The sequence below is a fragment of the Thalassophryne amazonica genome, chromosome 1 (assembly GCF_902500255.1).
Source record: "Thalassophryne amazonica chromosome 1, fThaAma1.1, whole genome shotgun sequence".
NCBI lineage: Eukaryota > Metazoa > Chordata > Actinopteri > Batrachoidiformes > Batrachoididae > Thalassophryne > Thalassophryne amazonica.
The window spans coordinates 56105610-56131186 of NC_047103.1; the positions used below are offsets into that span (position 1 = coordinate 56105610).

The 25577-nt window shown below is 41.8% G+C and overlaps 1 protein-coding gene across 1 annotated transcript; it reads left to right on the plus strand.

The window, feature by feature from the left end:
* The first annotated feature begins 723 nt into the window (after positions 1–723).
* Positions 724–24986, plus strand: LOC117510607 (suppressor of cytokine signaling 6). Its single transcript, XM_034170401.1, has 3 exons — positions 724–937; positions 1507–1577; positions 21917–24986. The coding sequence occupies exon 3, from the start codon at positions 22035–22037 to the stop codon at positions 23643–23645; it is 1611 nt and encodes a 536-aa protein (XP_034026292.1). The 5' UTR covers positions 724–937; positions 1507–1577; positions 21917–22034; the 3' UTR covers positions 23646–24986.
* The last annotated feature ends 591 nt before the right edge of the window (positions 24987–25577 follow it).

Below are 25577 nucleotides of genomic sequence, written 5' to 3' on the forward strand. Positions count from 1 at the left end.
TTCATGGAGAGGATATTGAGGCGTAGTCCGGGGAGGAGGATTTTCATTTTGGTGGACTCAGGGTCTCGTCACTGCTTTTTGCAGCTGATGGGGTCCTGTTGGCTTCATCAGCCTGTAATCTCCAACACTCACTGGAGCAGTTCGGAGCTGAGTATGAAGCGGCACCTCTAAATCTGAGGCCTTGGTTCTCAGCAGGAAACCGATGGATTGAGGTCTTGTCCCAAGTGAAGGAGTTCAAGTACCTCTGCTTCTGCTTTAATTTGTTATGTTGTCAAGATTTGTTTTTACTGTGAGTTTTACAGCAATTAAATTTTTATTTTAATGTAGATAATAATATAATATTGCCTGTGTGATTGGCTTACTGAGCGTTTGATGTATATACAGTTTGCTATTGTATTGGTTAGTTGCAAGTATTTAATATTGTGATATTATATTCCTGACGCTGTGTGCGTTTTGACGTATATCGTATTAAGTTTACATGGAATGAAAACTGCTTTAAAAATTAAATTACCTTTTCGTCACCTATGCAAAACTATTTAATTTTTTTAAGTTATTCTAAACACCATATAGGTAGATCATTAACTTTACCTGCATATTTTTTTTACACATTGGACATTTTTGTTTTTTAATCTCACAACGTAATTTCTTTGATTGCGCGTTAAAATGTTTTGATGCATAATTTAAGTTCTTTGCGAGCAGTAAAAAGTGCGTGTGATTGGCTGTTTGTTTGAGCTCCCACAATTCAACAGGCAACAAAAGAAGAAAGGAAGAAGCCGCGAGCTTAGCTAGAAAGAGTTAGCTAACCTGGTCAGAAAGATGTCACCTTTCCGTCTTGTTCTAGTTATGAATGTGCTTTGGCGACTGTAAAACATTCTTAAATTCCTCCATGTAATTGCTTTATGTCTTACAATGGACGCTGAAGACGACTAAAGTGAAGGTAATATTATATTTTCGCTAGAAAACGTTCACAAAAGCTGACTGATTAGCTTAGGTGCTTAGCAGCATTGGGCGAGCTAACTGCGTTAGCTGACCATCGTTTTCGGAGTTGTAATTAAAACGTTAAATGCCAGCAGCCAGACTCAGCGAGTTATCAAAACTTGTAATAGGACAAGCGACCGACTGAGATGTGAAACTATACGAGTGTCTGAGTGTGTAAAGAAAACAGTCCAACTTTGATGTGCTAGCACGCGAGTTGGCTGTAGCTAGTGTTGTTGTACAAACAAGACGGTAACAGTTAAAATCAAAAGCTTTAGGTAGTTGTAGTTTCTTATATGCCGCATGTTTGTAGCTTATCCACGAACCCACATTGACTGTGTTATAATGAAGCGTGAGCTAACTGTTAAGCTAAGTGCATGCTGTTGTGTTTGTTCGCACAGGCCTGGTCAGGGTAAACCTTGCTAACGTTGCTAATAAGTCAGATTGAGTTGTTAAATTAAGTGTTGTGAGGTTTAAACCGTCTACACATCACGTGTAGGACTCTGCAGTCATGCTGTCTTTGTTTTCTAGCGTCAGATGAAAGGCAGTTTAAGGAGTCTTTTACCCATCCAACTGAGTCACCATTTTCCCCGCACATAATGGTGAGTAATCACTCTGCTGTTATTTTGTCCAACAGCTGTATGTTGATCTGTCACGTTCAGAGATATTTGTAGTTTTTGTTAAGCAAGTTTTGTATCTTATTTTTAAAATGGGAAGAGGAGGATTAATTTAATTAACTGATCGTTGCTCGTCATATTTGTGAAGCCCAAACTTGTGTCCTGAGTAGAATTTGATTTGTGGGGCCCTGCTACCTCTGTGCTGCCACACCCATTATCTGTCAATACATAGTCACTGATTGCTTAGTAATGGATAAATTCAACACCAAAGTCACCAAATTGTTACGTGTTTGTCCGATTTTTCTCAACACAAGTCTGGTGCCAGCAGTTCAAGCATGCAGCAGCTCATCGGTGTCTGCCACAGTGCATCTTTTAAAATAATTTTTAATGCTTTATTTCTATTTAAATATGTGACAAGTCTATTTAATCTCAAGTTATTTAATTGCACAAATGATCATCAGTGCACACTAGATCTCGGTGCACATTTTATAAAATCATATTTCACATCCTGTTACTTCAAATATGCAACAACGTTGCCTTTGAAAGCATATGTGAAAAGTCTTCTTACCAGTCAGTCAGGTAGCACTTTTGAAGAGTTTCGTGGGACACAGCTCTTAAAAGGGTGCGAATCCTGAATTGGGATGCAGCTGCTGTCACTTAAATGCTCACAATGCAAACATGTTACAAGCACTCTAGTATACTTAAAGTAGACCTGCATTGAAATAAATGTGGTCAGATCTCAGAAAGAAATAGCTGATATGTATTTGTAAGACCCTTATGAATGCAGTAAAGTAAATCTGCAAGCCCAAATTTGTAATTCAGCGGAGAAATCTTCATTTAAATGACAAATTTGCAGCTAAAATTTGGCCCTCAGCGAAAACTGTTTGTACATCCGGGTCATTGCAGTGACAACCGGCAGAAGACGGAGCACTCGAGCCTTCAGTCCGATCCCGCATTGAAATTGATTTTATCTGTTAGTAATGTTACTGTTATACACGTCCTGGTTTCAGCATCCAAACGTAAGCTGCAATGAATGTGAGATACAGCTCTGCATGCTCAGATTAACGGCGACATCGACAGCGGGTGACGTTCTTCCCCGACGCCTCGCTCTCTGCCTCCGCTGCGCTTACTGAGTCTGCGTGCTCCGTAAACGCTGAAGCGGGCCACTCATATCGTCCTGTGTCTGCTGTGCAGCCGGCACCACATCCCTGTCTACTGAATGGAGGTGCAGCCAACTTGGCAAAAGTCCAGAAACCACGCTTGCTGTTTTGATGCGGAGCGGGCGGTGACACCTATTGCTGCAAGGACAGACTTTCCGCAGCGCCGCACGTCTCGGTAATCAGAGCCGCAGAGCTCCGTGACCGCTGAGAGAGGTTTATATCTTTTTAATGACTTGGATTCGTTGCGGGTCCTGCCTCCGTACCACTCAATGGTAACACCGGAGGCGAAAGACAGTAGATTTTCAATGCGACACCACTCAATCAATCAATTTTATTTACGAGGTCTGTCCGTAAAGTATCGTACCTTTTTATTTTTTTCAAAAACTATATGGATTTCATTCATATGTTTTTACGTCAGACATGCTTGAACCCTCGTGCGCATGCATGAGTTTTTCCACGCCTGTCGGTGACGTCATTCGACTGTGAGCACGCCTTGTGGAAGGAGTGGTCCCGCCCCCTCGTCGGATTTTCATTGTCTGGAAATGGCGGAATGAAAAGGACTTTTTTTTCATCAGAATTTTTTCAGAAGCTGTTAGAGACTGGCACCTGGAAACCATTCGAAAAATTTATCTGGCTTTCAGTGAAAATTTTACGGGCTTCACAGAGAATAAGGACTTTAACTACAGGTTTAAGGACCCCTTTAAAGGACGGTCGGTGCGCCGCGCTGCGAGCTGCGACGACGCGGCACAAACCACTGGATCATTTCTAAGCTGATGGCTCTGGATACGAGACCGTCGTGTGCTCTTTCTCTGGTTATCACAAGACCTGGACATCAGCCATTTTCCGGCAGATTTCACTTTTAACAAGAGATTTTGTCATGGAAAGCCGCGCGGAGGCTTCGCGCGTCACGACCGATTCGCTGATGAAGCGAGACAAAGGAACACCTCCGTTTCGGCGTGTTAGAGGACAAGTTGGGACATGTCCTGCTCTCCACAAGTTCTTTTATACTCACTCGACTGGTAAGCACTGAAAGCTGAGATAGACATGTCCCAACTTGTCCTCTAACACGCCGAAACGGAGGTGTTGCTTTGTCTCGCTTCATCAGCGAATCGGTCATGACGCGCGAAGCCTCCGCGCGGCTTTCCATGACAAAATCTCTTGTTAAAAGTGAAATCTGCTGGAAAATGGCTGATGTCCAGGTCTTGTGATAACCAGAGAAAGAGCACACGACGGTCTCGTATCCACAGAGCCATCAGCTTAGAAATGATCCAGTGGTTTGTGCCGCATCGTCGCAGCTCGCAGCGCGGCGCACCGACCGTCCTTTAAAGGGGTCCTTAAACCTGTAGTTAAAGTCCTTATTCTCTGTGAAGCCCGTAAAATTTTCACTGAAAGCCAGATAAATTTTTCGAATGGTTTCCAGGTGCCAGTCTCTAACAGCTTCTGAAAAAAATTCTGATGGAAAAAAAGTCCTTTTCATTCCGCCATTTCCAGACAATGAAAATCCGACGAGGGGGCGGGACCACTCCTTCCACAAGGCGTGCTCACAGGCGAATGACGTCACCGACAGGCGTGGAAAAACTCACGCATGCGCACGAGGGTTCAAGCATGTCTGACGTAAAAACATATGAATGAAATCCATATAGTTTTTGAAAAAAATAAAAAGGTACGATACTTTACGGACAGACCTCGTATATAGCGCCAAATCACAACAAACAGTTGCCCCAAGGCGCTTTATATTGTAAGGCAAGGCCATACAATAATTACGTAAAAACCCCAACGGTCAAAACAACCCCCTGTGAGCAAGCACTTGGCGACAGTGGGAAGGAAAAACTCCCTTTTAACAGGAAGAAACCTCCAGCAGAACCAGGCTCAGGGAGGGGCAGTCTTCTGCTGGGACTGGTTGGGGCTGAGGGAGAGAACCAGGAAAAAGACATGCTGTGGAGGGGAGCAGAGATCAATCACTAATGATTAAACGCAGAGTGGTGCATACAGAGCAAAAAGAGAAAGAAACACTCACTGCATCATGGGAACCCCCCAGCAGTCTAAGTCTATAGCAGCATAACTAAGGGATGGTTCAGGGTCACCTGATCCAGCCCTAACTATAAGCTTTAGCAAAAAGGAAAGTTTTAAGCCTAATCTTAAAAGTAGAGAGGGTGTCTGTCTCCCTGATCCGAATTGGGAGCTGGTTCCACAGGAGAGGAGCCTGAAAGCTGAAGGCTCTGCCTCCCATTCTACTTTTACAAACCCTAGGAACTACAAGTAAGCCTGCAGTCTGAGAACGAAGCGCTCTATTGGGGTGATATGGTACTATGAGGTCCCTAAGATAAGATGGGACCTGATTATTCAAAACCTTATAAGTAAGAAGAAGAATTTTAAATTCTATTCTAGAATTAACAGGAAGCCAATGAAGAGAGGCCAATATGGGTGAGATATGCTCTCTCCTTCTAGTCCCCGTTAGTACTCTAGCTGCAGCATTTTGAATTAACTGAAGGCTTTTCAGGGAACTTTTAGGACAACCTGATAATAATGAATTACAATAGTCCAGCCTAGAGGAAATAAATGCATGAATTAGTTTTTCAGCATCACTCTGAGACAAGACCTTTCTGATTTCTGACATTCCTGCAGTTTAGCTAATTGGTGTGTGTCCTCTGGCTTCATGGATAGATAAAGCTGGGTATCATCTGCGTAACAATGAAAATTTAAGCAATGCCGTCTAATAATACTGCTTAAGGGAAGCATGTATAAAGTGAATAAAATTGGTCCTAGCACAGAACCTTGTGGAACTCCATAATTAATCTTAGTCTGTGAAGAAGATTCCCCATTTACATGAACAAATTGTAATCTATTAGATAAACATGATTCAAACCACTGCAGCGCAGTGCCTTTAATACTTATGGCATGCTCTAATCTCTGTAATAAAATTTTATGGTCAACAGTATCAAAAGCAGCACTGAGGTCTAACAGAACAAGCACAGAGATGAGTCCACTGTCTGAGGCCATAAGAAGATCATTTGTAACCTTCACTAATGCTGTTTCTGTACTATGATGAATTCTAAAACCTGACTGAAACTCTTCAAATAGACCATTCCTCTGCAGATGATCAGTTAGCTGTTTTACAACTACCCTTTCAAGAATTTTTGAGAGAAAAGGAAGGTTGGAGATTGGCCTATAATTATCTAAGATAGCTGGGTCAAGTGATGGCTTTTTAAGTAATGGTTTAATTACTGCCACCTTAAAAGCCTGTGGTACATAGCCAACTAATAAAGATAGATTGATCATATTTAAGATCGAAGCATTAATTAATGGTAGGGCTTCCTTGAGCAGCCTGGTAGGAATGGGGTCTAATAGACATGTTGATGGTTTGGATGAAGTAACTAATGAAAATAACTCAGACAGAACAATCTGAGAGAAAGAGTCTAACCAAATACAGGCATCACTGAAAGCAGCCAAAGATAACGATACGTCTTTGGGATAGTTATGAGTAATTTTTTCTCTAATAGTTAAAATTTTATTAGCAAAGAAAGTCATGAAGTCATTACTAGTTAAAGTTAAAGGAATACTCGGCTCAATAGAGCTCTGACTCTTTGTCAGCCTGGCTACAGTGCTGAAAAGAAACCTGGGGTTGTTCTTATTTTCTTCAATTAGTGATGAGTAGTAAGATGTCCTAGCTTTACGGAGGGCTTTTTTTATAGAGCAACAGACTCTTTTTCCAGGCTAAGTGAAGATCTTCTAAATTAGTGAGACACCATTTCCTCTCCAACTTACAGGTTATCTGCTTTAAGCTGCGAGTTTGTGAGTTATACCACGGAGTCAGGCACTTCTGATTTAAAGCTCTCTTTTTCAGAGGAGCTACAGCATCCAAAGTTGTCTTCAATGAGGATGTAAAACTATTGACGAGATACTCTCTCACTTAGAGTTTAGGTAGCTACTCTGCACTGTGTTGGTATATGGCATTAGAGAACATAAAGAAGGAATCATATCCTTAAACCTAGTTACAGCACTTTCTGAAAGACTTCTAGTGTAATGAAACTTATTCCCCACTGCTGGGTAGTCCATCAGAGTAAATGTAAATGTTATTAAGAAATGATCAGACAGAAGGGAGTTTTCAGGGAATACTGTTAAGTCTTCAATTTCCATACCATAAGTCAGAACAAGATCTAAGATATGATTAAAGTGGTGGGTGGACTCATTTACATTTTGAGCAAAGCCAATTGAGTCTAATAATAGATTAAATGCAGTGTTGAGGCTGTCATTCTCAGCATCTGTGTGGATGTTAAAATCGCCCACTATAATTATCTTATCTGAGCTAAGCACTAAGTCAGACAAAAGGTCTGAAAATTCACAGAGAAACTCACAGTAACGACCAGGAGGACGATAGATAACAACAAATAAAACTGTTTTTTGAGACTTCCAATTTGGATGGACAAGACTAAGAGTCAAGCTTTCAAATGAATTAAAGCTCTGTCTGGGTTTTTGATTAATTAATAAGCTGGAACGGAAGATTGCTGCTAATCCTCCACCTCGGCCCGTGCTACGAGCGTTCTGGCAGTTAGTCTGACTCAGGGGTGTTGACTCATTTAAACTAACATATTCATCCTGCTGTAACCAGGTTTCTGTAAGGCAGAATAAATCAATATGTTGATCAATTATTATATCATTTACTAACAGGGACTTGGAAGAGAGAGACCTAATGTTTAATAGACCACATTTAACTGTTTGTCTGTGGTGCAGTTGAAGGTGCTATATTATTTTTTCTCTTTGAATTTTTATGCTTAAATAGATTTTTGCTAGTTATTGGTGGTCTGGGAGCAGGCACCGTCTCTACGGGGATGGGGTAATGAGGGGATGGCAGGGGGAGAGAAGCTGCAGAGAGGTGTGTAAGACTACAACTCTGCTTCCTGGTCCCAACCCTGGATAGTCACAGTTTGGAGGATTTAAGAAAATTGGCCAGATTTCTAGAAATGAGAGCTGCTCCATCCAAAGTGGGATGGATGCCATCTCTCCTAACAAGACCAGGTTTTCTCCAGAAGCTTTGCCAATTATCTATGAAGCCCACCTCATTTTTTGGACACCACTCAGACAGACAGCAATTCAAGGAGAACATGCAGCTAAACATGTCACTCCCGGTCCGATTGGGGAGGGGCCCAGAGAAAACTACAGAGTCCGACATTGTTTTTGCAAAGTTACACACCGATTCAATGTTAATTTTAGTGACCTCCGATTGGCGTAACCGGGTGTCATTACTGCCGACGTGAATTACAATCTTACCAAATTTATGCTTAGCCTTAGCCAGCAGTTTCAAATTTCCTTCAATGTCGCCTGCTCTGGCCCCCGGAAGACAATTGACTATGGTTGCTGGTGTCGCTAACTTCACATTTCTCAAAACAGAGTCGCCAATAACCAGAGTTTGATCCTCAGTGGGTGTGTCGCCGAGTGGGGAAAAACGGTTTGAAATGTGAACGGGTTGGTGGTGTACACGGGGCTTCGGTTTAGGGCTACGCTTCCTCCTCACAGTCACTCAGTCGGCCTGCTTTCCTGGCTGCTCGGGATCTGCCAGAGGGAAACTAACGGCGGCTAAGCTACCTTGGTCCGCACCGACTACAGGGGCCTGGCTAGCTGTAGAATTTTCCACGGTGCGGAGCCGAGTCTCCAATTCGCCCAGCCTGGCCTCCAAAGCTACGAATAAGCTACACTTAATACAAGTACCATTACTGCTAAAGGAGGCCGAGGAATAACTAAACATTTCACACCCAGAGCAGAAAAGTGCGGGAGAGACAGGAGAAGCCGCCATGCTAAACCGGCTAAGAGCTAGTAGCTGCGCTAAGCTAGCGGATTCCTAAAAACACACAAAGTGAATAATGTGTAAATAATTTAGAGGTGATTCAGCAGAGGGAGTGCTTTAGTTAAGGCACGTGAAGATTACACTGTGAAACAAATCGTTATCTAGGTAACTAGATCAATCTAACTGCGCAGATTAAACAGCTAACAGATAAAGCAAAACACCGCTGTGCTCCGTAACAGGAAGTGATACAATACCGCAGTGAGAGCCAACCACCAGTAGAGGTAAGCAACTCAATCAAATGGGCGTATGAAAAAGTCCCCCAAAATAATTTTCAAGCACAAATAAAAGAAATTTGTACTCACCAAACGTGCCGCAAGACAATATGAAGTTTAAAAAAAAAGTAGATCCTTCCGTATAAGACAAGAAAAAGGTGCAGATGCAAACTGACGTAAATCCACAAATTACAGTTGGCGCGCGCAATGCATGCTGGGATAGGGTCTTTTCCCTGACGTCTCGGCAGCGTCCCGGATGTGCTGACAGTTTTGCGGAGGGCTAAATTTTAGCTGAAAATTTTTCATTTTTAAATGAAGATTTCTCCGTTGAATGACAGATCTGGGCTTGCAGAGTTACTTTCCTACATTGAGAAGGATCTTATGTGTAAATATGTCATTTTTTGGTCCAAAGGTCTGACTGCATTTATTTCATTGCAGGTCTACTTTAAGTGGTTCACTAAAGCCCCGTTGACACATAGACGGTAAACTCTCCCGGAGGCCTCCCGGCAGAGATTTTGCCCCCTCCGGGCCGTTTTAGGGATCAAACGCCGTAGTTAACGCCGGCACACTGGGGCGTGGTTTGGTTCCGGCTTCACTGGGAATCGTCGAAAAAATTATTCAACATGTCGAATAATTCCAGGAGCGCTCCCGGAGAAGTGGCCTGACGACGGAGACAACGCGAACAACAGCGTTTGATACTTTTTAATCGCCGTGTCATCCCGTCCCTTCCTGTAGTCCCGCAGTTTACACCGCCGTAATTGGCGGCTGGCGTTGTATCCCTAACCAACGGCGTGTAAAACGACAGTAGAGCCCACATCGGCGTCCTCAAAGGCATTTTAACTGGCGACAGAGGCAGAGAAAACGGCGGCACTAGCGGACAGTACGCTGTTCTAAACGCCACCTCCCGGTTAACAGCGTTTCAAACGGCCGATAGGCGGCGGTCAGTATAAAAACGCTAGCGCGCTGCATGCAGGTCTCTCACTCACGGCCAGCTCCAGATATTTTTGCAGAGAAGCTCCAGTATACCTCCTAAAATAAAATTGGCAGCGGCAAGGACTTACCAAGAGGTCTGGTTCAGAAGCAGATGGTAGCCCTGTGGTGCAGATGAGCAACACGTTGAGGAGGGAAAAAAGGAGAAAAAAGAAAAGGCTGAGAGATGAGCTCCCTGTCACTTCCTCCCCCTGCACTGACAGCTGCTTCAGCCTGTTATACTCTGGGGGCGGTGCCTATAAGCAAAAGTTCCTGGAGTAACGCAGGATTTGCCTGGGTAAATCCAGTGGTACACAGGGCATTATCAGCGGCAGCAGAACACCGCCGTTCTCACACGCGTCTTAACCTGCGATTGTAAAGGATAGAACTGAGTATTAACCCCCGTTGCCTGATGTGTGCCGGATGCTACGGCGTCAAAACTCTGCTTTATTCGGTGGATTTAGCGGCATTTTATCTGCGTATTTACGGCTAGTACGGCGCTCAAAACGCCGGCGAAATGTCCGCCCCTTTCCACCGCGAAAACAGCCGGAACTACTGCGAACTTCGGTCTACGTACTACCCGCGGACAAAACCGTCTGTGTGTAACCTGGGCTTAAGAATGAAAGGGCACATAAATGGGCATACACACTTAGTCATAAATCAAAATTTATCTTTAAAAGGGCTGTATTGAGCAAGAGAATAAAAACCTTATATTTGAGCACGCAAATACAAGTTTCATCAAAATCATTGTTAGGAGACACTTGTCTCATTGATTTGATAATTGTCTTATTAGGTTAGCTGGTCAGCGAGGCAGCATTCTCATCATTTTTTACTCTTTATTCAAGAGTGTATGGAGGTTATTCCCTGTCTTTATTTAATGTGACACAACTCGACATTGCGTGGAGGAATGGGCAGGGGTGGGGTTTGAAAGGGGAACCTTCTGTTCTGAAACAAACCACACTAACCACTTGGCCACCACCATGCATTGAGACTGTGTTTTATTAATTTCGCTCATTCTGTAAGTCTCAGGATGTTGTCCTCGTTCAGATCTTGTTTCACAGCATTTGGCATCCAGCTTAGTGGTGTGTTACTGCCACCACCTTCTTTGGAGTTTGAGTTGCATAGTACTTCCATTCAGTATACTGTCATAGATTGTCACTTGTGTAGACTGAGCCATCTTGTCGCTGTAAATGACGATATTTTTAAAGTGTGTGTGTGTCTATATATATATATATATATATATATATATATATATATATATATATATATATATATATATATATATATATATATATATATATATATATATATATATATATATATATCAGAAGCTTAAAGCGCTTTACAGTAATGCCTCACATTCGTTCGTACACACACACACCAGGTTTCTCAGCAGGATTTTTTTTTCTCAGAGTAATGGAATGGAAAAATCACCATAAAAATCCGGGGGTTCGGGGAATGCTTAGGCTTTGCTCCCCGAAGCTTTTACATTATGGGCTTATAAAGGGCCGCTTTTGTTATTCTAAATAAATATACCAAAAATCTGATGTCCAGGCAGAAGAAAACATCTGTTTCAAAGTGTGAGGAAAGTTTCTCCAAAAATGCCACCAATTTGAAGTTGAAGCTGCAGAGGAGACCTTCATCTTGTTAAATGTGCTGAAAGTCCAGCTCACCTGTCGTCTCTGCAAACTCGCACCTGCTGGATTACCACGATTGCGCATGTGCGTCAAGGACAGAAAGGCAAAGGAAGGTACAGCGGCAGTTTTGAGACAAAAACAAAGCTTAAACAAATGAACTGATATGTTATTAAATTAGTCACAGATGATTTTGATAATCGGTGGAATCGAGACTAGTCGACTAATCATGGCAGCCCTACTTGTGGCTTGCCAACTAAAAATATTCGAAAGCTGGATAAGATGTGGTCTGACTCATAAGTATAGGCTGTGTTTTCAGACTTGAAATCCGTGGGATCGAAATTGAAGAAACACTTCAAGTACAGTGGTCCCTCGTTTATTGTGGGAGTTACGTTCTAAAAATAGCCCGCAATAGGCGAAATCCGAAGTAGTCAGCGTTTTTTACAAATTATAGACGTTTTAAGGCTGTAAAACCCTTCACTACACACTTTATACACTTTTCTCAAACAGGCATTAACATTTTCTCACTTTTCTCTCCTGTGTAAACTCTCAAAGTTCAAACCTTAGTAGAAAAATAAGACCAGTATTATAGAATGAAACCAAAGATCAGAACCTATTTTCAGGCCCAAACATTTGTTTGAGAAATAAAAATAGAACGTTTTCCTATAAATAATTATGATGGCTTTTAGAACTAACATTTAATTTTAACGATCAACCTACGAGGTTGGACACATAAATTATTAATAGTGACTCACCAGTATTTCACAGTTCCTCTGATCGCGCCTCTTCCTCCTGGCGCTACTGTCGCGCCTTTTTCCACTGAGTCACACCTCGGTGCAGGTGTCTTTTTCCGAGTGAAGAACACAGTTATGGGTAGTTGTTGGCGCTCTTTTTTCTTAAACAGACACGCAGAACACAATGCGCGTACTCTCCCTTCACGGTGCCGGGACCGGCCTGCTTGATGAGGACGCAGAACACAATGCGCTGTAAAAAAAAAAGCATGCAAAACTGGACTAAAAAATCTGCAAAACTGCGAGACCGCGTTATAGCGAGGGACCACTGTAATGAAATATAGGTGTTATTCCTAAATCATTTTGATAATTAATTATTGTGATTTATTCAGCAAAAATGAAAGACTAGCTTCTCATGAGAATTTGCATTTGCAGTTGGTTTTTTAATGTATAGTGTTGTGAAACGTATGCGTTTTTTGTTTTGGGCTGTTCAGAACAACTGATTTGAACTGCAGCTCAAACTCTCAAATGCCATTTCAGAATGTGGACTCTGCTTCAGTATGAGGGAAAGTCCTGAATTTGAAGCACGGCTTACTGTCTGAACTTTGTACTTGAGCTACTGCAAAGAAGATGAAATAATCAATCAGGGCTTGACATAAACCAATTTGCCCCACTGGCCCACAGGGCCAGTAGAATTTAGAAGTTAGTGGCCCACAGTGTAGGAGCACTGGCCCATGGTTTTGCGTGCGAAAGTTCATGATATTCCACCTTGAAATCCTGCAAATAAAACTGCCTATATATTATAAACCAATCCAGAAAAAAACATAAAATAGTCTATGGACTATGAAGTTAAAAAAATAGAATTTATTAGGTTATTCCCAAGTGTAAAAAAATAGTGACTCCCATAAAATTTAGAGGGCATTTTTTAAGCAACCCTCAGAGTTGGCTAATTCAGTCAGAAATGTAAAATACAGATGTGGGTCCATATCAAAACTAAAAAGTATGCCCTATCTGGATTGAGTTACAGATCTAAAAATTGAGAAAAAAATATGCTTGGCTCCTTTGCTAATGTCACTGTGGGGTTTGCACAAAGGCAAACTGGTTAGACTTTTAAACTAGCTTCAAAACAGCCAGAGTCTACCAGGACCAAACATACGACGTCAGCATACGACAGATAGGCCCTGCAGATTTGGCAGAAAACCTCATTCTTCTCTTTGTCATGACCATAGCCATTTCTGTGGCGAGGTTGGGACAAAACCTCTCTTCCTCTTGTTTCTTTCATATAACCTGTCTCTCCCTTAACTCATCACTAAGCTTCCTCTTCTGGCCAATTCCTTCAGCAAAACTCTTTCCTGGTTGTTGTCCAGGTTTGGATGGATATAGTTTAAACATATTTCAATTTGAATTTCAAAGCGTTCTATTAGATTTGCTTCTTGTTTGTCTTTGTTTCTTGCAGCTTCCCGCGCATTTAAAGATGCTAACGAACATTGCCGAAGATCGGTGACGGAAACGGCCAAACGCACGCTCCACGCATCGACAACATACATTTCAATATGCGCGATATTCTGCGGGAGCATGGAGCGCGGTTAGGGATGGGTATTGATAAGATTTTATCTATCGATACCATTATCGATCCGATTCCTTGTCGATTCCCTTATCAATACTGTTTGTGAATTTTCTGTGTACTAAATGTAGGCTTTAAAGGTTTTCTATGTCAACATTTTATTGAGTCTTTAAATATGAAATTGGTTACTGGATCCTTAAACTGTGGACATAAACGCTCCATGGTGGCTCCTTGATCTCTGAATATAAATAGAAATAAACAAAATCTGTAGTTTTTGTCAAAAGCATTTCCTTTCAGACATTATTGGCATGAATGTCTTTTCATACCTCTCATTTTGGGAAGAAAAAAAAAGTTTGTCAATTCTAGTTTTTCTGTATTACAGCATTTGGAAAGAGGTGTCATTTTATTTAAAGCGGAAATTCGGTTTGAAGTTATTAATTCCGACTGGACTCTGTCTTGGCAGAGAGCTGTGCAGCGTTTGGAGCTGTGCCAACGAAATGGAGGACGATTCTCGTTTCTTGATTGCCACAAGACAAGATCCCACTTAGCTACTTTAAAATCTGCACAAAAGTGACTCACAATCACGACTGACATATTTTAATGGCTTTGAGAGGAGTTAAGAAGTGGACTTGCTGCTTCTGAAGAGTTATTACTACTATTGCTGCTGTTGTTGCTATTATGATTATTAATATATAAATTTTAAAAATTACAATTTTTTTTTTATACATTTGACTCGTTTACGACAGGGACAAGCGCCAAGCCATTAATTATACAGAAAAAAAAATGCACACAAACGTGCTGAAATGCCAACAGCTAATGCTAACTTTAACATTGAAAACGCCATAGACATGCTAACGTGTTAGTTGATAAATGCATTTTATAATTTAAAAACAGGACCAATGCTGTTTCAGATGACCATAACAGGTCAGTTTAACATAAAAGGGTATATATTACTCACAGGCATATGCTCTTCAGGGTTTTAGCGGGGAAAAATTAAGATAAAGTCCAACGACCCAGCGCTTCATTGGTTCACGCTTCAAAATGCAGTCGCTCTGCAGAAGCGGTTGATTACAGACCCACTGCAGGGTCTGCAATCAATGTAGAAAAATGATCATTTTCCCGACAAAGACCCTCAAAAACAATGGCCGCGCTGAAGGACCGATAAGGGAATCATTAAGTAAAAAGACTAGTGGATCGAATCATTTCTTAACAATACCCAACCTGAGATGCGAGATGTGGTCCGTGGTGTAAGACCAAAACAAACATGGCGGACTCGGTGAAGTTTGATGACATGGAGATGTGAAGAAACTCGACTTTACCACTGCAAAGGATTGTAAAATAAATAGAATTTTGCGTATTTTTGTAGTGGCCCGAGCGGGCCGTCATTTGATAACTTGTAGTGGCCCAAAAGTGGTCCAAATCGGCGCCAGTGGGCAAATGGCTATGTTGAGCCCTGTCAATCTGTATATACTCCCCCACATTAAAGGCCCCTCTTTTTTTCAGCACGTAGCATGTAGTGAAATTCCTGAGAGAACAGAGTAAAATGAAATAGTCCTACCTCACTGCCACGACAAAACATAAGTGATCCATGAAGGAAGCTGGTGTTTTCGTCTATATTCCCAATCAAGTCCTGATGACACGCTTTCCTCCCTCCAACCGCCGTTTTGCTCTTTTAGCTAGGGTTGCAAGCGTATCCTTGTTCCTACACCACTCCCGGATGCATTTCTTATGGATTAGGTAAATCCGAGCAGCATGGTGCTTCTCGGTCTGTTTTGGTTCTTTCATGACATTTAGCCTGAAAGCTGCAGAGGAGCAACATTTGCCATTTTATGTCATTTTGGAGCAGCAGTGCATGCAGAAAGACATTTGGTTCGAGTCTGCGCTGCTTGTCTTGCATGCAGTATGCATGTCTGTATGTACCGTACTGTGTATAGCATGCATGGAAGCATGAGCACACAATCATCAATAAACACCCCTTCACAAAAATTGCAGGCCCACAGGGCATTTAATAGAGTAAATTTGGTATGTTTGTAAACACTGTGACCCTCCCAGGTGTTGAGTGTGTTGATTAATCAGTCTTTGGTGCCAGGGGTCACTTGTCGTTAGTGCAGAGTTCTTGTGATGTGTGTGTTCCACCCCCCCTTAATTATTTTAAAAGACTAAGATTAATCGACTGTTTTGATGAATGCTTAATCATTGGCCTTTTATTTATTGATTTAGCTTTTTTAATTGAATTTCTTTAATCATATCTGGCTACTGCCAAACAATGATTTAAAGAAACAAGTAAACTGAATATCTTTGGACTGCATACAAAACATGTAAAGGAATCCTCTTGGACTCTAGATAACATTGACATTTGCCCCTATATATATATATATATATATATATACACACACACACACGAGGGCTGTCAATAAAGTATAGGTCCTTTTTATTTTTTTCAAAAACTATATGGATTTCATTCATATGTTTTTATGTCAGACATGCTTGAACCCTCGTGCGCATGCGTGAGTTTTTCCACGCCTGTCGGTGACGTCATTTGCCTGTGAGCACTCCTTGTGGGAGGAGTCGTCCAGCCCCTCGTCGGAATTCCTTTGTCTGAAAAGATGCTGAGAGACTGGCGCTTTGTTTGATCAAAATTTTTTCTAAACCTGTGAGACACATCGAAGTGGACACGGTTCGAAAAATTAAGCTGGTTTTCAGTGGAAATTTTAATGGCTGATGAGAGATTTTGAGGTGATACTGTCACTTTAAGGACTTCCCACGGTGCGAGACGTCGCGCAGCGCTCTCAGGCGCCGTTGTCAGCCTGTTTCAAGCTGAAAACCTCCACATTTCAGGCTCTATTGATCCAGGATGTCGTGAGAGAACAGAAGTTTCAGAAGAAGTCGGTTTCAGCATTTTATCCGGATATTCCACTGTTAAAGGAGATTTTTTTTTAATGAAAGACGTGCGACCCGTCCGCAAGTCGGGACGCAGCCGACGCGGTGCGGCGGCACAGGAAAAACACCTCCGTGTTGATAACCATTTGTAAAATCCAGGTGGCTTTTGATGGCTTTCAGTGGAGTGAGTATATGAGAAATTGTTTAACAGCTGGACATGTTCCAACTTGTCCTTAAGGCTTCCAACAGAGGTGTTTTTCCTGTGGCGGAGCGTTGCGACGGCTGCGAGCCGACGCTGCAATCCATCCGCACATCTTTCATTAAAAAAATCTTTAACAGTCGAATATCCGGATAAAATGCTGAAACCGACGTCTTCTGAAACTTCTGTTCTCTCACGACGTCCTGGATCAATAGAGCCTGAAATGTGGAGGTTTTCAGCTTGAAACAGGCTGACGACGGCGCCTGAGAGCGCTGCGTGACGTCTCGCACCGTGGGAAGTCCTTAAAGCGACAGTATCACCTCAAAATCTCTCATCAGCCGTTAAAATTTTCAATGAAAACCAGCTTAATTTTTCGAACCGTGTCCACTTCGATGTGTCTCACAGGTTTAGAAAAAATTTTGATCAAACAAAGCGCCAGTCTCTCAGCAACTTCTCAGACAAAGGAATTCCGACGAGGGGCTGGATGACTCCTCCCACAAGGAGTGCTCACAGGTGAATGACGTCACCGACAGGCGTGGAAAAACTTACGCATGCGCACGAGGGTTCAAGCATGTCTGACGTAAAAACATATGAATGAAATCCATATAGTTTTTGAAAAAAATAAAAAGGACCTATACTTTATTGACAGACCTCGTGTGTGTGTGTGTGTGTGTGTGTGTGTGTAGGAAGGAGCCAGTCCATGAACAATTTTAAAGACCAGCAACAGGACTTTAAAATGCTCATCATTCATCTTCGTGCCGACGAATTTTGCCGCCACTCTTTTCATGGCAAAATCTTCTGTCACAGTGGAATGTGCCGAAAAAGTGCTGATGTCCACCTCTTCCGCAATTTCTGGGATAGTCACACGACGGTCCCACATCACCACAACGTTCACTTTGGAAATGATCTGGCCATTTCAGCATGTTGATGGCCGCCCGAAGCGCGGCTCGCTCTCCACCGTTGTGTGGCCGTCTTTAAACCGGTTGTACTGCTCCTTAATCTGTGTGATGCCCATAGGATCGTCACCGAAAGCCATCTGAATAATTCGAATGGTTTCCACCTGGCTGTCGCCCAGTTTCTGGCAAAATTTGATGCAGTCGCGCTGCTCCAGTCATTCCGCCATTTCCATGCAAAGAAAAAACGACGAGAGACTCCACCCATCCTCACACAAAGGCTGCTTACAAGCAAATGATGCAACCAACAGGTGTGAAAAAATTTGCGCATGAAGGTTCATGGTTGGCTCATGCAAGCACACGTGATTCAAATCCATCAGCTTTTTGAAAAAAATAAAAAGGTCGAATACTTTTCTAACAGACCTTGTATTCACAATACAAAATTTGACTTGCTCATTTAAAAAATTTCTGGGGGAGCACCCCCAACCCCCCATAATGAATAGTGTTTTTACGTCACACTTTGAAGTGACTTTTGTTTCAGAGGGCTTCATACTCATTAAAATTCACCAGAATGTACAAAATTTGACTTGCTCTTTTAAAAAAAATTCTGGGGGAGATCCCCCAGACCCCCATAATCAATACTGTGTTTTTACTTTACAGATTGAAGTGAGTTTTATTTATTTCAGAGGGCTTCATACCTAAAATTGATAAAATTTGACTTGGTCTTTAAAAAATGTTCTGGGGAGTGGGCACCCCCAGACACCCCAGAATCAAGACTATACCCCGCCCCCACCACACTTTTATGTACCTTTATGTTCAAATTTTGCATTCTTTTTATGCTTTGTCTCTTCTTAGAGGCTATTTAGAATAGATTTGTGTGCTGTATGTGTTTATTGTATTTATTGAGGAAAAGAAGAGTGTGTGACCCCACTACGCCACATTTTAGGGAATTTCTGGCATTGATTTTTGCCAGGAAAAAATTTCAGTCAGATGAAAATTTATTGCTTTAACCCATGATGTAGTCAAAACCTGCAGATGTTAGGGGAACCTATGCCCAATTTTTGTTTGTCGTTATTTTATTTTTACTTTAGAAAACTGCATTGTATAACACAAACCACTTGACCTCAAAGATGGTACTGATTGTTTAAAATATTTAACATTGGGTGTTCCTGAGAGCTTTCCAAACAGGTTTGAAAGGTCTAAAATTGCAGCCCCCAGGCTGGGGCTTTGCTTGTGATTATTTTATACTGTGCTTGCACTGGTGCAAATAACTTTATCCAAGTTTTATCAACTATAAGCAGTGTTGTATAAATTACTGGAAAATCACACTTAAAGTAGACCTGCATTGAAATAAATGTGGTCAGATTTCAGAAAGAAATAGCTGATATGTATTTATAAAACCCTTGTGAATGCAGTAAAGTAAATTTGTAAATCAGAGGAGAAATCTTAATTTAAAAATGACAAATTTGCAGCTAAAATTTAGCCCTCCGTGAAAACAGTTTGTACATCCGTATCATTTCCATGAAGTCAGGGACAAGACGACGCGCTCCCGCCTTCAGTCCGATCCCGCATTGAAATTTATTTTATCTGTTAGTAATGTTACTGTTATACACATCCTGGTTTCAACATCCAAAAGTAAGCTGCATTGAATGTGAGATACAGCTCTGCATGCCCGGTCTGCATGCTCAGATCAACAGCGAGTGACATCAACAGCGGGCGCCGTTCTTCCCCGACGCCTCGCTCTCAGTGCTCCTGATGCGCTTACCGAGTGCATGCGCTCGTTAAATTCCGCCGCGGGCCACTCACACTCCCGTGTCTGCTGTGCAGCTGCAGACACATCCCTGTCTACTGAATGGAGGTGCATCTAACTTGGCACAAGTCCAGAGACTACGCTCACCGTTTTAATGCGGAGCGGCCGGTGACACCTGTTGCCCGCAAGGACAGACTTCTTGCGGCAAAATCCGCAGCGCCGCACGTCTCAGTAATCGGAGCCGCAGAGCTCCGTGGCCGCTGAGAGAGAGGTTTATATCTTTTTAATGACTTGGATTCTTTGCGGGTCCCGCCTCTGTAGCCCGCGACGGTACACCGGAGGCGAAAGACGGTAGATTTTCAATGCGACACCACTCAAACGGGCGTATGACAAAGTCCCCAAAAATAATTTCCAAGCACAGATAAAAGAAATGTGTACTCACCAAGCGTACCGCAAGACAGTATGAAGTTTTAAAAAAGTAGAGCCTTCCGTTAGACAAGAAAAAGGTGCAGATGCAAACTGACGTAAATCCACAAATTACAATTGGCGCAATACATGCTGGGAGAGGGTCTTGTCCGTGACGTCTCAGCAGCGTCCATGATGAGATGGACAATTTGCGGAGGGCTAAATGTTAGCTGTAAATTTGTCCTTTTCAAATGAAGATTTCGCCGTTGAATGACAGATCTGGGCTTGCAGATTTACTTTACTACATTCAGAAGGATCTCATGTGTAAATGTAAGTCATTTTTGTTAAAAAAAAATCTGACTGCATTTTTTTCATTGCAGGTCTCCTTTAAGTAAAAGTACAGATAACCATTAAAAAAATGACTGGTAGAAGTTCAAGTCACTGATTGAAATGCTACTCAAGTAAGTCTTAAAGTATCTAGTATTTATTGACTATTATGTGACTGGTAGTATTAGTCAAAGTACCGAAAATTGTGCACATCACACAAAAACACTTCAGAAACAAGGTTTCAAAACCTAAAGAAGAGTAGGCTACTCACTAGGTGTTCACAGGAAAGTTATTTATTTTTATTGTTACATGGTTTTATCTTTTGTTGTTTTGTTTCATTAGGTTTTTTTGTCTTTAAAATTGTATTGTAACGTTATTAGTCAATTATTGACTGTAATTGTCTATTATGTAGACTATTATAGGTATTGCTATTATTAATATATTAATAAAAATAAATTTAAAAAAATTACAATTTGCCTCTTACGACAACGAACGCTGAGTCATTAATTATACAGAAAACAAATCAACACAAATGTGCTGATGCGAACAGCTTAATGCTAACTTTAACATTGAAAACGCCATAGACATGCTAACGTGTTAGCATCTGTCCCCTTTTTTAAGTTATAAAATACATCTATCAACTGTTGCAGAAGACCATAACAGGTCGGTTTAACATAAAAATATTAAATATTACTCAGACATATGCTCTTCAGCGTTTTAGCGGGGAAAAATTAGGATAAAACGAAATAAAACAATGAATCCATGAATCGTAGATCAAAGCACTTCTTCGATCTGCGAATCACTGCTTTGATCTGTGAATCACTGCTTCGATTGGTTCAAGGTTCAAAGCAAAGCCGCGCTGCAGAAAAGTTGATTAGACCCGCTGCAGTTTTACAAATTGTTGCCACGTTTAAGTAGATTGTGCCCTTGTTTTACTCAAACAATGCTTAAAACGTGCGCACACTATCATAAAATGTGCGCACAATATCATAAAACGAGTGCATCCAGGGCTCCATAGTTCCTCGCTCTCTCTCCCCTGAAACTCTGTCATAATTGTTATAAACCAGTCACCCTTTGTTTTATTATACATCTGTGTAGTTAATAAATAAAATCTTCACGGACGATTCGTTCGCGCGTGCATGTGGAAAAAAAAAAAAAAAAAAAACTGAGGGGAGAGCAGCAGTGGCAAACTCTCCCCAGAGAGGAAGAGTCTGACACATCAGAGGAGGAGTTTTAAGGTTGTTATAAGACTGACCTTTGGTTGTGCAAGTAACTTTTTTTTGGTGCAAGTAACTTTTTTGTTACTAGCACCAGTGCAAGTAGGTTAAAAAATGTATTTTGACCCCTGCTCAATGCCAGCCCTGTTCTTTTACAGTGTAGTTTTCTGAACCACAATGTATGTGTTTTTTTTTTTTGTTGTTTGTTTTTGTTTTATTAAAGGCTAGTAACACAATACAAGTTGTGTTAAAAGACTGGGGTGGAAAAATTGATCTGACCCACCAAAAAAAAAAGACTATTTGGTGGTTAAATAAATTTGAAAATGCACCAGAATACACCCGAGATCCCAATTTTTTGTGTGTGGGGGAGGGGAAGTGTAACCTCAGACCCCTGGCAAGGGGCTTTGGGCCTTTGCCAAATTTTCAGTTGTCCAAACCCCCCATGGCCCACTTTCATCGCTGTGTGTGTCACACTGAAATTTTCCTTAAGGCAAAATAAATGTATGAAATGCCAATAATCTTCTGGGGTTTCTTTCTGCAGGGTATGATGATTCTGCTGAACGTATGACTGTTACTGTATGGCCTGATGGGAGGAAACTGCAGATAGTACTTTCATCAGGAGAGCCATCCCATTCCTCTTGTTTGGAGGACTTTCCAGAATGAAGAAGATAAGTCTTAAGACTATCCGAAAGTCCCTCAGCATAAAGGGCAAAGAGGAGAGCGAGTTCCCCATGCTCCAACAGCCCTCACAGACAACTGAGTATTCCAAGGAAGAGTCACTTTTTGGGGGTTGCTACACCAAAGACCTTTCAGGCTGTGATCTTGGTGGTGAAGAAGACAAAGTTCTTTCAAATAAGGGACATGCAAAATGTCAAAGCCTGATGGTATCTCTAAAGAGAAGGCTGTCTGCCAAACAGAAGCCTAAAGTTAAAGGTGGTACTATAGCCATAAGCTCAGTGGATGATGATGACACCTTCTCATCCTCTTCTGTGCCTATCAGCTTCAATGAGGTGAAAGCCCAACGACCTCTTAGATCTGCTTCGCTACGAAGTCATCATTATAGTCCGTCTCCATGGCCTCTCCGATCAGTTAATTCTGATGACGCTTGTATCAAGATGGAAGTTAAAGTTAAAGCCATGGTTCACTCCCCTAGCCCAAGTCCCAATTTAAACGGTGTCCGGAAAGAATTTCACGATTTCCAGATGGAGGAGCTCTTTCAGGACCAAACAGAATCATTAAAAAACCTTCAGCAGCCACAAAATGGTGAACTCCATCTAAATATAGATGAAAATGACATGCCTGTGGTGCTGGGACTAACACCTCAGGACTACATTCATTACACAATGCCTTTAGATGAGGGAATGTACCCAGAAGGGTCCCACTCTTTCTGTCTTGAAAACTCCTCTCCTATGGAGGTGGTGACTGGAGCAGACAGTGGTTCAGTCCTCACAGACCAGGGACAGGAGGAACACGAATTAGTTACCGGAATGCCTCCAGATCTCTTCATGGACACTTCAGTGAATAGTCTTCTCATCGGTTCTGCTGGTGTGATGCTGCATAGCTCTCGAGCAGAGGTCCCACCTCCCCTCTCTCCACTCCTGTCGCCCATTGCCAGCAGTGGGCTTATCCCCCGGACGTTTTCAGGATTCAGCTCTTCAGACAGCCAGGTTGCTGAGAGGGTAAGACACCACCTGAACTTTGATCCAAATTCAGCTCCTGGTGTCAGCCGGGTTTATGATTCAGTTCAGAGCAGTGGGCCAATGGTTGTGACCAGCTTGACTGAGGAGCTGAAGAAGTTGGCAAGGCAGGGCTGGTATTGGGGCCCCATTACACGGTGGGAGGCAGAAGAAAAGTTAGTCAACTTGGCAGATGGCTCCTTTCTTGTCCGGGATAGCTCAGATGACAGGTACCTGCTCAGCCTGAGTTTCAGGTCTCAGAGCAAAACTCTGCACACGCGCATTGAACACTCCAATGGTCGCTTCAGCTTCTATGAGCAGCCAGACGTGGAGGGACACACATCCATTGTTGACTTAATTGAACACTCTATCAAAGACTCTGAGAACGGAGCGTTTTGTTATTCCAGATCTCGCATACCTGGATCTGCAACCTATCCTGTCAGACTAACCAACCCAGTGTCTCGGTTTATGCAAGTGCGCTCCCTGCAGTATCTCTGTCGCTTTGTCATTAGACAGTACACCAGGATAGACCTGATTCAGAAACTGCCTTTGCCTAACAAGATGAAAGATTATCTGCAGGAGAAGCACTACTGATGACACTAAGACCAGACAGTGGCAGCAATTTGCACTTTTGTGTTCAGTTAAGAGATTTCAGTAAGGTTTACACACAACCACCATTTTAAGGTGACTAGGTTTTGGTGGTTCTTGATTTGTGTCCATGTGAGTGTCATGGTTTAGTTCTCCATTCCACTGTTCTGGGTTGTTTAAGCTTTTGATCTTTTCTGGGAGCTTCAGCCTCCAGAACACTGAAACATTTTATGGCTGAAATGTGAGGGTTAAGTTGGCTCAAAAATTCTTACACTACGCACACATGTATTCTGCTGTGCAAGTAGATTTATATACTAAAAGGTTCCTCTGTTTCTTAGAAGAAGAAAAAATCACATCATTGAAGTTGAAATCAGTTATTACATGAGTGAACAAGCCATTGTTTCAGTTTGGCCCTGCAAATTTTTAAACTCTGCAGATTGATTAGATGAATCATTTTTGGCTTTTCTCAGTTGTCAGGTCACACAACTTTATCTTTCTGAACTTGATCAGGTGAAAAAGGAAAACTATCCACTGTGTCATCGGTCCAGTTCCAAACATGCATCATTTAGCACATGGAGAGGCAGCCTACCAGGTTGAAACTGTTGTACCTGTTGCCCAGGTGATTTCTCATTGCAGATAATCATAATCAGCTTTTTATAGAGTCACAAAGGGAACTGCTTATCCACTGGATGGTGGTGTGTTGCATCTTTTGACAATGTGAAGGTATTTTTCACATGACCAATCCATTTACGCTTCAGTGTGTAGCACCACTGCATAATCACATGTTCCCTACATGTTGCGTCCAGCTGCACTGATACAAAACATGATGATGAAAACCTCTGGCAGGAAAAGATTACTAAAACCTTCTCGTCTGTCATACGTTGGAAACACTTGTCAAAGAAATAGCTTTAAATGTTATGGGTGCATGTAGCCATTTTATAATGTCCACACCTGAACATACTGATGCTGGTTTTTCATGTGCTGTTTTTAGATTATAAACGGCACTAAAATGGTTTCATGATAGTTGAATTTTTCTGTATTAGGAATGTTTAAAAACTGCGTTAACGCCTAACAACTTTGACTACTTGAAATGCTTGTATCTGCATGTAGTTCACTCAAATTAGGGCACAGTAGACTTTAGCTAAATGGAAAAATGTCATAGCAAGAGGTCGCGATGTTTATTTAAATGCTATTCAGTAAGATGATAAATTCACAGTTGTTCATGCAGCTAATAAAAACCGGCCACAATTAGAGTATTTTAAAACAGGCCTCAATTGTCAAAATCAGTCGACATTTTCATAGGTATAGCTTGTATCTTGAAGTTAGTAGTAGGACCAAAGGTATCACAAAAATGAAGTGAACCTAGGTGACACACTTTGGGGAAAATCCAGGGTTATATCCTCCATGCCATATTGAGGGCCATGCGAGGCTTTGAGGCATATGACAAAATTCCATTACAGCTGCACATCATCACTAATGTCCTTTGAGCTTCAAGGACAGTAAAAATCATACATTTATTGCCGTTCCTTATTCACATTTCCCCACAGAGCTGCACTACAGACTGTTTCTGCTGGGCTGTTTGTGCCAGAGTAAAGGGAAGAGCACACCGTATGCTTCGCAAGTGCTTTATATGGATACTTTGACAGGGAATTAGGTTTTCACATTATGAATGCGCATCTTTCTTTTTTTTTTTTATCTTGTCCTTAAAGTATTTGGAAATGGTCTCTGATAACTTTGGTAGATTGTAGTTCATAGTTCTAGTTTTAGTTAGCTGGATATGTCTGTCTGAGAAGGTTACCATAAATTTAGCACAGTGGAAATTAGATAGGAATTTTGAATGGTGTTGCATGTTTAGACATTTTAATGCTTTGAGTTGTATAGGAACGAAAGATCTAGGTTGTGTGGTTGTTTCGGGGGGACATTTTTTCTGTCACAATG

Coding starts and splice junctions, on each gene's coding strand:
- LOC117510607 (XM_034170401.1), top strand. CDS start 22,035: ATGAAGAAGATAAGTCTTAAGACTATCCGAAAGTCCCTCAGCATAAAG.